General features: G+C 37.0%; 1 protein-coding gene across 7 annotated transcripts in view; it reads left to right on the top strand.

Moving 5' to 3' along the window:
- sas (stranded at second transmembrane protein) overlaps positions 1-13,356 on the top strand; it is a 31,836-nt gene that overhangs the window by 2,584 nt on the left and 15,896 nt on the right. For 2 of the 7 annotated variants that reach the window (XM_089256231.1, XM_089256230.1), the window contains exons 1-2: positions 5,731-5,950; positions 7,729-8,207. In XM_089256231.1, the coding sequence (XP_089112357.1) occupies positions 7,838-8,207 (370 nt within the window). In that variant the 5' untranslated portion in view covers positions 5,731-5,950; positions 7,729-7,837. Of the gene's footprint in view, positions 1-5,730; positions 5,951-7,728; positions 8,208-13,356 lie in introns of those variants that run through there. The other 5 variants (XM_089256229.1, XM_089256228.1, XM_089256227.1 and 2 more) reach the window with 4 other exon arrangements.

The raw sequence follows: 13,356 nt of genomic DNA, 5'->3' as shown, positions 1-13,356 counted from the left end.
AATGAGTCAAGAGTTGAAAAATAAATAAAAATGTAAGGGTATGCCAGAACGTGGGCGTGGCTAGTGACAACCAGAAAAAGGAGCAATGGAGACGTTTCATAAGCAAAAACTTAAATTTCTGTTTCTCAAATAGAAAATTGTATTTACATATTAGATATTTATTTTTGTATATTAAATATTTACCATATGGAGCAATAGCCCCAACTCTAACGTGAATTGCTTCATTTTGTATGCTCTTTGACCAAAATACTTTGTTTGACTACATTTCGTGAAGGTCATCAAAAAGTTGTTTTTAGTTTCATTAATTTCCTTGGGCGCTTTGTTTTCGTGGTCTGCGTCTTGTGTCTTGTTTCGGTTTTTAGTTTGATATTTAAAAAATATCTTGAATTGCTCTTGAAATGGAGATTCACGATCATGATGGCTATTCTAAATGCTTTTTGAAGCTTTATATATCTTATCTATCAACGGCATGTGAATTTTATGGCTTTAAAGTGGGCCAAAAATACAGAAAAAAAATACTGAAAAAAACCCATGTTTCTATTATGTTTAATTCATGGGGGTTATTAATTATGAATTGAATACATGTATAGTTGGATTTAACAATATGGCTATTTTAAGTTCACATTGAGAGTCTAATTGAACGTCAGCTCCGGCTGCCCAGGGACCAAAATAACCCTAGAATGAGTCAGCGAGCTCTACTCAGAAATACCTGACATAATTCTCTACGCTTGCTAAATACTAAACAGTTGCCCATTAAATTCAATTTCGGTTTTTTTCTCGACTTGCGCGAACATTTTCGTGACGTCTCTGAACCAACTTTCGCAGCTCGTGAAGGTCGATTGACGACTTTTTATATATATACGATTTTTACCTTTTTTTTTGTGTTGTTTAACGTTACTCGTATCGAATATGACAAATCTGAATCACATTGTTTCGAGTCGTATTTAGTATGCAGTCGACAACGTTGTCGCCAACAGCCTTGGACAAACATTTGCATTTCTGATGGGAGAGCAGTAAAAACTGAAAGATATTACATCAATCTTGGCCAGCTTCCTGTGTGAAAACTTTCACAAATCTTGTTCGGCCCAAAGGCAACAAAAGATTAACATTATTGTATTTCATTTATAATTATTAAAATTTTGCTTCGCATCGCATAAAATTAACTTTTTTTGGGGCAAGTTGCTTTGCTCGTGGATCACGCTGAAGTCATGGTCATGGCTAATAGATTGACTGGCCAATGTGTCAACGACTCTTGCACCTGGCATCAAAATGTCAAACGACTATTCAAACGACACTCCAAAGTGTTTTTGTTTTTGTGGGTCATTTACACTCGCAAAACAACTCGAGCTGGATCTTAGTCAATGACATTGTGTGTATGTAAGTGTGTGTGCTCATACAGTGCTTAGCATTGAACAAACTTGTACACCTGTACACCAGTTTTTTAATAGTCTTTAATTTGAATTAAGAACAACTAACTATGACAAGCAAAATATTAAATACTCTCTCAGACAATTAGTTACTTCTCTACTTTATTTTTCACAGTCTCAGGGTCAGGTTAATATATTTTGGCAGATGGAATCCCATTGACTTCGATACCATATAGACTTAGAATACTATCTATATGGTCTTACGCCTTTTGAATGGGTTTATTGTGTAGATAAAAAGGGTATAAGTATAAGATAAAGGGATAAAGATTCGAGACATGTATGTAAATATGAATAAGATATCTAATATTATGAGAGACTGGAACATTATAATTTATTTAGTAGTATTCTGCAAGACAAATCTCTTAGAAATGAATGAATGATTCAAGGAACTCAATCATTAAACTTAAAGAAAGCTTTGCGTTTTAGGAAATAAATTTTGCCAGCAGCTACCAAATTGATATTAGATAATATTTGAATTTACTATATATTATACATATATTTCTCTGCTTAACTCTCTGACTTAAGCTTGGCTCAGTGATTCGATATGCGTGAGATTTGTCATCAGTTAATCACGAAATGTGATACCAGCGAAAGTTATAAAATTTTCTTGGCATTCTACATAGAAATGAGACGAATGCCAATTCAAAATTATATTTTCACGTTATATAAAAGCGCGAGCGAATTTTGATGAGAGGGCAATACGGCGTGTACATATATACATGCATATACATATGTATATTAAATATATTTTCATTGCTGATGTCTTCATTTCGGTTACACATGAAAATTTGAGCGTCAAATCAGATAGAGGTTTTTGTTTCATTCGTAACTCCAAACTCAAAAGCCAAAACCAAAACCGAAACACATGTTATAAAAAGAAAACTATTTTGCAATTATAAAGAGCTACAGATAGCAACAAATGTGTGTGCTTTAATTCGTTTTGGGTTTCCTTATTTGGCCATTTAAGCCGTTTAGCTAATTGATTTTGTAATGGAGCCAAATGTTTTGGATCTCATTGCGGCAATACTTTGTCTGTGGGCTGCTGGCTAAGTAAATCAAAATAATCTTGGCCTGATATAAATGCAATCGACATGCATTTATACATATAAATGCTACATAAATATGTTATACATATGACCAAAATAAAAATTGATAAAACCTAATTGAGCATATGGCCAAGCGAATGTGCTCAAATGTATGTATAGCAGCTGCTATTAATTTAGGTGTGTATGTGTGTGCGTGTGTGTGTGCTTGTAGTGTTGTCAAGGCGGTTAAGCGACATGCCACCAAAAATGATTGACAATCACTTTATAAACAATTTCATTTGTGGTCCGTGTCGTGGAGACAGCTCGACCACAAGCGAGCCACCCAAAGCACATTCGCATTTGCTGTTGTTGCCGTTGTTGTTGTTGCTGTTGTTGTTGCCGTTGCTGTTGCTTCCCCATTCAAGTCGTTGGCAGCAGCAACCAGTTGCATATGAAAGTAAAAGTAAAGCAACGCAGTCGAAAACAAATGCATGGCTCAGACTCGTATGTAATCCGCCTATATAAACACACACACAAACACACACACATACGCAGACAGTCAGACAGAGCGTGCATTTCAATGCAAGCCAGCAGGCAGACAGATATACAATGTTTGTATATATGTATAAAAACATGCTACTCCATATACTCGTCTCTATATAAAACAAACAAAAGCGACGCCGAGCGACACCGGTTGCTGCTGCAGACAATATACATATAAATACATGTATATACATACATACCTACATCCATTTAGCTGTATATATAAAATGCGTTCAAAAAGGCCGCTGCGCTTGTTGGCCAGCAAGCGCAGACGCTGATAAAAACTGAAAGCCCAACCGAAATACATATATAAGTCATATATTCGAGATCGAAATGCTTATGAGCGGAATGATATTCAAAAAGATGACATCATAGGAACACACTAACCACGTTCTACATACAAGCCTGTGAAACGGCATTTCTTTGAATTAGCGTAAGAGAATGCCGAATGACTCAAAAGATGTCATGCGAAAACATCATCCGCCACATATGATATTGTCCTTGCCCTGAAAATAGAGGTGTGAGACTTCGAGTGACCAACCAACCTAAAATTTATTGTGGAACAGCTTTGTGTGCATATAGAAAACAGTTCGTTGCCTAAGTCATTCGTTTCAACAAGCATTTTATTTATGCTCTATGCAAAAATGTGCATATTAAACTCTGATTAATTATTTTACTCATTTATCTTACGGTAGGCAAGGCAATTAAAGGTATTTACTTTGTATTTCAATATATATGTATATACAGATATATATACTAGTGTGTGTGCCCTGGCCTTTTTAAGTTTTGAGATATTTTTGTTATACTCTTTGATGCATGTTAAATTGGAAATCACTTTAAGTTGTATACATTTTATTTATAAATGGTACTATTTTTGACGCCATTGAAAATTGGGAATTAATTTACAATATATTTGTATGCCAATTAAATGTGTCAAGGGAAAACTATTTATGTATCATGAAAATCAACATTTATATTTATATTTTTTTATTTATATATTTTTTATAGTTGGCTATGAATGTTTTAATAATGTAATGGGCTTAAAACATATATGTTTTAAATACATACATACATACATACATACATACATACATATATATTTTTTCCTTTCCTTTGTTGCCTTTGTTAACACTTGTCAGCTCGTGTTCCTATAAAATATTCGTGACATTTGCAGATAGTTCAAGTCTAATAATAAAGTGATTAACTTTTTTATCTGCAAGCAATCTTAAAGATTGGCATTTGTTGTTTATCCATCAAGTGACTTTTAACTATGAAAATAATGGTTGGGCTGGACCTAAAAATATTTTATCTCTGCTTAAAAAACAATGTTGTCGGAGGCCAGTTTTAAGTCCCAGACGGAGACTCTCAGCAGTATACATGTAACCTTAATCAAATATGTATACTTTATTTATTTAAAATAAATTAAATTATACATAGTTTTCCATTTTACCACTAGACATTCAAGAATTCTTTTTCACTGAAAATCATTTTTGTACCGTGAGTCAGAGGGCTGCCAAAACTTATCGTTTCAACTTCTAGCCCAGCTATTTTTTCTTATTTTTATTTTGTATTATTTTTGTTGTTCACATTAGCCATGTTCAGCTGGCTGCCTGTTTGGTTGCCCCATTCAAATATAAAAACAAAAAAATGAGTGCATAACTAAAGTTGCGACGTTGCCTTTTATTGTTGTTGTTCTTTGCAGCAGCAGCAGCAGCAGCAACAGCAGCAGCAGCAGCTCAGTGTCTGCCAGATAAGCAAAAGCAGCAGCAGCCGCAGCAAAAACAACGACAGCCCACAGTGTGACTAACAATGGAAATTGTAGCACAGTGCCATTGTGGTGTACACTTGGCCAAAGTTTGTGCAATAGCATTAGCGCATTTTGGAATTTTTGCATTTCAAATTACAACCGCAGCAACTCAAACAACTCAAACAACTCGAACAACTCAAACAACAACAGCAATTGTAACACCAACAGACAGCGCTGCACATTTTCATGAAATTTGTGGGCAAGGTTCGCCTTTGGGCTTATGGCTTTTGACGTCTTTGGGCTTTGATGCCGCATTGAGTCACATTTCTTTGACTGATCAGAATTGTGCGCAGCCACTGATGTGTGCTGGCGGTTTCTGGGCGCGTCTTCGTTAGCATCGATGGCATTTCAAAAATTGCATATTCAGGTATTTTTTGTCGGCTGAGGCGCAGCTTGGCATTGGCAACATAAAATCGACGAATCTCTGCCTGTGTTTATCCCGACTCTTGTGCAGAGTTATCCGGAATTCTATAAGCCGCCTTTAGAGCTCTTTCAGCTGAGAGCGGTGGGCGTAATCGCAGTAATAAGTGTCAGCTGGCCTGCTCATTGAGACATTGAGCCTCGCCATGAGACAGAGAGTTTGTTTGGTCGGTTCAAAGAAGTTCGTTGAGTTTACCTTGTCAAATGGCTGTAGTTGCAGCCTTCCTTTAATGAATTTTAAAACCCAACGACTTTTTGTCAGCAGCTACACACCCACATCCACCACGCACTCGCACTCGCACACACACTCACACACACTCACACATTGACAGACACCGCCTAGACACACCTGAGGCATGCGAGAGCGCAACTTCGGTTTCGATTATGTCAAGCAGCGCTCTCTCACCTGTTGCTCAGCTGTTGCTGCCAGACAAACTCAACTCAACACCGAAATCGAAAGAGCAACTCAAACCAGTTGGCCAATGCTGCTTGTCTCCTGATTGCCGACAACGACGACGACGACGTGGCCGGCGCCGTGGTGAATTGAAATCACGAAATATCGCCAAGCTGCTCTGAGCCTAGTTCAGAGACCGAAGCGCGCTCAGTTGGTGGAAGTGCTTCAGCCGGAGCGGTTGCTAGACGAACCAAACGCAGACGTGTTTTAGCTATTCTATAGAAACGTGGCCCGTGCGCTTGGCCACCTTTAAAGAAATACCTTGGCGCATCGGGTTAGTGCAAGCGTTTAAGTGTGTGCTCGTGTGTCTGTGTGTGTGTGTGCTTGCTTTTGTGTGTGTATTGGTTATATGTAAAGCACGGCTTTCATCTTGGCCAGACGCTCAGACAAGCAACGAAATCAAGTGAAACATTCAACTAAAAAGTCTGGAACAAAAACAAAAAAAAATTCCATTCAAAATACCAAAAACCGTATGAAAAGAAGTAAAATAAAATAAAATAAAACAAAACAAACAAGTTTCTCTGCTGTCTCGCTCGCTCGCATAACTCTTTTGTTGTTTTCTTGTGTATTTTGTTTGCGTTTTGCTATAAAAGGAGTGAGAGTGAAATGTGAAATGTCAAACTAAATAGCCGGGCACAGCCACTTTTACAATGACATCATTCGAAAATTAGCCGAAATGTGATTTAATTTAAATACAAACATAATCAGCCCGGCAGTGTGAACTATAACGAGCAATGCATTGTTAAAGCTGCCGCTAGCTAATTAAACTTAATCTAATATGCAGCCAAAAACTTGGTCAAATGCACAATGGCAACAGTAATAGCAGCAGCAGCAGCAGCAGCATTGATAGCATTTGTGGTTTTCTAGTTAGTCGCAGTCGGCCAAAGTTGCGGCAAATAATGCCACAAAGCCGCTTCCAGTTGCCGTGGCTGCTGCAGTTGCAGTTGCAGTTGTTGTTGGTGTTTGAAGTTGCTCGTGGAACCGGTTGAAATATACAATTTTTTTGGATCTAAACTGCAGCTTGTTGTTGCTGTTGCTATTGCATTATTGCGAATTGCATGCGCATTGGGTTTTCTTGAATATTTTTCTTAGTCGGCGTAGCTTTCGTGTAGGACAGAGCTTAGAAAGGCAAGAACTCAAGACATGCGCTTCTTATATATGTATATGCACACATATATATATATATATAGAAACTGTAGACATAATTGCCCAGTTAAAAAGAGTTGCCAAAAATTGTTACAAGAACAAATGACTTGGGCAACGAAACTGACGTTAAACAAGCGACGAAATCAATCATAAACTGTGACTGTTCTTTCTAGTTTATATCTACAGAAACAAAGCATATATATATGTATATAAACCCAACCTGTCAGACTAAGTAGCTGAATCTGTTAGTATAACAAATGACTTAGGCAACGAACTTGACTACAAACTTGACTACAATTTACTGACGCAATTAATCAAAGACTGCTAAAATTCATATATGTATCAAACATAGTAATAATATCTAGGAAATGCAGACATCTACAAAAAGCTGAAAAGACTCGATAAAGATCTACTATAATATAAATATAACAAAAGACTTAGGCAACGAACTTAACGACCGACGAAGTCAATCACAGAGAGAGAGAGAGAGGACAACATTGCAAATGCAAATATACATTTGAAAGCTATTTGAAAACATCATTATCATAAGTTTGCCAAAAAATATAAATGCTGCAACAGAAAGAAATCAAATACAAAAAGCGCAAGTCCCCCAAAAATGATTTAACCTAACTTTCAAAGGAAATGACACCATTTCGGTTTACCACATAAACGAAAAAACCGTTACAGAGTCGAAAAAATCACACAATTCGAAATAAAAGACCAAATGCCAAACACAAAACGTGCAGAAAATTAACGACATTAAACAAAGCCGTGCATTAGCAAAATATTAACAAAAGATGCAAAAAGGAAATCAAAAATCATAATTTCATAAACAGAAAGTGCTGTTAGATAATACATACTTAAATAATTTATTATAATTTATCATTTTTATTGTTTTTCAATTAGTTGAATTATTTCCAAATTAACAACAAGTGTAAAGGTGTCAATAAAAAACTGATCGAAAGCAAAATTATACCGAATATATTAAATATACATACACCAACATAAATCTACGATGCAAGCGTGTAGACGAAAAAGAGCTCCGGGCGGCGGCACGGCATCAATTTTGTGGAGCAAACTCTTGGTGTCCAGCCTCTGCGGATTATTGTTGCTTGGCATTCAAATTGAGCGTGCGGCGTCTGCGCCTGCAGGCGAGGATGATGCTGCAGCCATGCCCACTACCCTGATGCCACCACTGGATACAACCACTGAAGTCGATTCAACAACAGCAACAGCTACAACTACCACATCAACAACAACAACAACAACAGCAGCTGCAGCAACAACTGTTGGCGTAGAACAAAGTAGCGAGTCGACTTCGTCTTCGACCATGCTGGATAGTTCAACGACTTTGGGAGCCAACAAATTGAACGCGAGCGAAGCTGGTGAGTTACACAAGACCCAAAGCGAACGAAAATTATAGATAACATTGTGACGTTGTCCAGGCGCGTCTCAAAAGCTTTGCCAGACACTTTAGTCTCACTGCTCTCGAGTCTGATGATCCCAGGCCCGCAATCAAATTTCATTCTTTGAGCTACCAATTAACGCCGCTCCACTCATCGTCGTCATCTCCACCCATTTACGTATCGATCCGTCAAACATGTTTCCATAATTGCTCCCCTTTTCGCTTAAATGGAGCTTGGTAACAGAAATTTGGCTTTACGTCATTTTCTTTAGATTAATCATAGACAGAATTTTGGTTTTTTCTTCGAGTTTCCTGTTGAATTATTTCGTTAATTATGCGGCGCCTCAAAGTGGATGAAAGAAAAGAAAAAAAACAAAAACGAAACAATTGGAAACTTTTCTTTCAACTGTTGCGGAAATAATTTTGGTGGATTGCAAGTGTAGTGAAGCATTAAATAAATAACTGGCATAACAAATGAAGATATTCAAAGGTAAAACTCTAACTTAGTTAGCGACACGAACTAACGACGAAAGTAGGCCAAAAAGTTGACTTTCGTTTGAATTAATACGAGTTAATAGAAATTCGTATACAGATTTGGTCTAATTCCATTATTTGTATGAACTCTGTTTCGGTTTTGGGGTAAGTGAAAGGTTTCTACTCCGTTCACTAATCGAAACTTCGGCTCTTTAAATTGGGTTAGCAGTTTAATTGCTTAGCTCTGTGCTCTTTCCACTATAACATAGCATCTTCTTCTTTTTCTTACAATTTGTTCATCTGCGTTTTAATGTCAGTTGCACATCAAACGTGTCACGTTGTGAGCGATTTACATCAAAGTCCACAGCTTCTTTGATCTGCCTCTGTCTCTCTCTCTCTCTCCCTCTCTCTCTGATGATATGATAAAATCGTCTGTGTGGCCAATAAAAGACTTCAGCAGCAAACTTTGCTTGAGACAATCATGGCTGCCATTTTAATTATGTTGGCTGATATGAACTATGGAAGAGAGTAAAGATCTCTGAATATATACAGCCATGAATCATGTGCTTCACCTACGTGATAGCTAACAGCAGTTGCACCTCTTAAGTGTGTGTCATAAATGTTTGTCAAAGTAATTTGTTATGCAATTCCGCTTTGGGCAATGCCAATTAAGACAACACGTAGGAAATTAGCGTAAATCATAAATCATAATTCATCTAGATGCCAAAACACCCCCGCAACGACTTGAAGCAACTGTTGTGAAGACGTTGTGCACCTCAGCTCAGCCCACATGTTTGGTATTAATTAACGAATCAAGCAAAAGACAATATCTTGCCAAAGATCTGGCCAACTCACCATGGCCATCTTTTGATGATGTTTGGGCAATTCCATAAATTATATACTATTTTCATTAACCAACTATAAGGGAGATATTAAGGGAGAGAGAGAGAGAGAGAAATGTGTATGTGTGTATGTGGTAGAGAGAGAGAGAGAGAGCGAGAGAGAGAGAGAGCGAGAGAGTGAGAGAGAGAGACAGAGCGAGAGAGAGAGAGAGAGAGAGAGAGAGATTTGGAGATTAAGAAAGATAGAAACATAAAAAAATAATTAGCGACGAAAAGAACAGAGAAAAGAGCGATTGTTAGGCAGTGACAAAATATTTATATATAAATTCGTCTTATCGATATTTTGTCACTGCCCAACAATCTCATTTGTGAGATGCTGTAAATCAGTAAGGAAAATATAATATAAATATAATATAATAATAATATAAAATGCTTGACATGTCTATCAGATATCACGTAATCTGTAAGTGATATAATTGTTTTAAAGCCAGTTGTTAACAAGTTTCACCTTCCAAGCTTAATACCTTAATTGTAATTAATTAATATCGGAAAAGATTTATATAAAAGCACAAAGGTTTCGCCTGAAAAGGAAAGTCAACATTTATTCATTGTTGCTGTAATTGGCTGTGTGAACGTAGCTTACCTTTTAAACAGTACTATTTTTCTGTTTATAAATTTATATTCTTGACAATATACTCATATATTATATATTTATAAAAATTTTAAAACTTAAATTATACGTTGAATTTTCTAAAGTATTCTTTTTCAATTACAAAGTCAATTAGAAGCATTCGTCGGTATATGTAATATCTCCATATTGGGACTTTATTGTGGGTTTTGGTACATAATTTGACTTTAACAAACTGGCTGCATAGACCTAGCTATTAAGACCAGTTCGTATTGCTGTCAAGAAACACCAACAACAAGAAAACTGTGAAATATTTTTGAGCAAAGCCAAGTGCATATAAATTGCAGTTCGCTAATGAGTTGGAAAATTGCAGAGCACGGCTAAACGTTGACTGCATAAATCAGTTAAGTTATGTATGTATATTGTTTTGTGTTTTGGCTCAGCAGCAGACAAAATTAGGCGCTAATTGATGGCCTTGCATTGTTGAAAAAAAAAAAAAAAAAAACCAATAAAATCATGTTTGCCTCAAATGCAATTCAGGGCCTGCATTCGTTATGGCTTGCCAAAACTGTTCAAGAGATACAAATATATTTATATATAGGTCTGAAGGTCTCATTACACAATAATAAACATCACGAAATATTTAATTCAATATACAATAAACAAAGCTAAAGGCTGTCTTTAGACTTTGGGCCAAGCTGCGACCTCGATGAGGCTCATTACATTTTTATTTTTGGTAACTTTCTTCAAGGGAAAACTGCATGGTAAATCAAAAATATATACATATATATATATATTTAAATTGTGGAATGAGTTGTTATTATCGTGATTGTTGATTACTTTTGATTTTTGCTATTATTACAAATCAACGCACTTTGTAATTTGCATACTTGTAGCACGATCTCGTGCTGCTCGAACGGAAATTGAATTTTGAACTTTGTAAGTTCAATAACAAAACTGTACATTGGGTATATATTTTCAATGGCTATTCAGCTACAAATACAAAACTCCATACACTCAGAAGATTCATCTGCCAGTTGTATTCAATTTTCGCACACTTTATCAAGTTTGTTGTCTAAGTCTTTCGTTTGAGGCTCCATGTGGGCAGCTCTTTCGTTGCGGTCTCTCATATTTATTTGTTATTTTTTTCTGCTGTTCGTGAAGAGATTCTGCAGAAAGACCGTAGACAAACAAGTTTGAGCCCTAAGTTATTTGATGTTGCTCATTTCCAAGGATAAATATATAAAATTTGCCGTGTGAGAAATATGCCAAAAATTAAAAGTATTTTTCACAAAGGTTCGGCCGGTGCGTCTTGATGTGTGTTAGGTTTGCTGTTGTTGTTCGTTGGGCTTACCTTTCGCTTGGGGTTCATGCACGATTAGCTGGCAAAATTTAACGTCCGTTATAATGAACCGATAAGTAAAAGTAGCTTACGATTTTCAGCAAAAATAGTTAAAAATTGGTTAAGACTCGAGTGTGGGCCAACAACAGCAATAACAGCAAATTGTTGTTAATTGCAATGTGTTTGTTGTTGTTGTTGTTGCTGCTGTTATAACTCCCCTGTACATTGACACTTGCTCGAGCGCGACCAGCCTGCGGCTGAATTTTGAATGCGTGAAAGTGTTGTCAGTGCCTTGACTGCAGTTAACAATTAACATTTCGCCCATAAATATGACTGCATGGATTTTCGAACTCAAGTGTCAAATGAAAAGAAAATAAAATATCACATATAGCTGTGGGCTTTGAACTTTACACCAGGTTTTTCCTGACTTTCTCTGCGCACGAATTTATTGCCAGCATCGCATGCTAGAACAACAACAGGTTATCTCTTCTCTGCGACGCATCTGCCGTGAAATGCAGCCTAAATGCCATGTGAAAATCTGGATAGTTGAGCTACAGCCTCTGGTATTTGTGTCAGGGACACAGATTGAACAAGTTGGCTAGTTTTTACTTTAATTTATTGCATCCATTTGATATTGTATGCATGCAATAGATATGCGTTTTTTCTGCTTCTTCTTCTTCGTCTTCTAATTTTCCATTAGGTAATTTTTGTTTAATGTGAGCTGAGAAAAATGTATCGCAAAAAGTCGACTCTAATTAATGCATTTTAATTGTGGGCTGTGTGTACATGAGAGTGTGGAGAGAGAGAGAGAGAGAGAGAGGGAGTATTACTGGGGTGTTTATGCAATTAACTATGTCATTGAACGGTGCACCGAGTGTTTTTCAGGAAGTGAATACTTAGGCAGGTAGCGAAAGAGGGAACAGAACGAGAATAAAAGAATGAATAAATTGCCATTGGAGCTAGAAGTAAAGAGTGTGGAATGAAAGAGGAACAAGTACAATCGAAACTAAACGGTAAATTTAATTGAATATTTATGAAGAAAGAATATGCTTTAAATGGCTTAAGTTGTTGTAATAAATGCACATATTTGTACGTACATATATGCAATTAAATTTTTAATTATATTTAAAGAGTATTTTCATTTTATTTTATAATAAGCCAACACTATGTATTTACGTAAGGCCTTAGTCTATTAAATTTAGCTTGGCTACCCTATGGCTGGCTGTGTGCCATTCAAGTGACCTTCAAATGCAAACGCACTTGGCACAGTGTCTACCACGATTGCCTCTCACAAGCACACGAGCCTGAGTGTGTATGGAAACACTTTTGCGGCTCCAATTCGAAATCCAATTGCAGGTTGACTTCATGGCCGGCCAAGTGACTCGCGGAGCATTCACTTGGCTGTTGTTGGGGCAACTGAAAAGCGTGGTGTCATTGCATTGAGATACAAATAACGAGATATACATGCATATGTATGTATCTCAATAAATGTCGTTGATATACAGATACATTTCCAACAACTCCAGCTATCAATTGTACATGGCTAAGTGGCTTTTGTGTATAGTCATATGCATGTAATTTTTAGCCGGGGTCTTTGTCTTGGCCTCTCCATGGACGATGACACGCGTTGAAACGTGTTTCTCTTCTTACTTGCCTAAGAGCATTAGATGCGCTCGCTCCCCCACAGCCTCCGCCGCCCTCTGTCCGAATTCCGAGGCAAGCTGCATTTTTCATTAGCTGGCCCGAGCACATGAACTTTCGAGTTGAGCAGTTGAAAAGGTCAAATGCCGCTTTACACGATGCCTTTTATAGTGGAAAATAATTTTGTTTATGGCTGCCCAGC

Source organism: Drosophila navojoa, chromosome 2 (genome assembly GCF_054131105.1).
Source record: "Drosophila navojoa isolate 15081-1374.11 chromosome 2, UAZ_NAV_1.0, whole genome shotgun sequence".
Classification (NCBI taxonomy): Eukaryota; Metazoa; Arthropoda; class Insecta; order Diptera; family Drosophilidae; genus Drosophila; species Drosophila navojoa.
The sequence above is the reverse complement of the archived record's forward strand: the minus strand, read 5'-3'. Positions and strand labels throughout refer to the sequence as shown.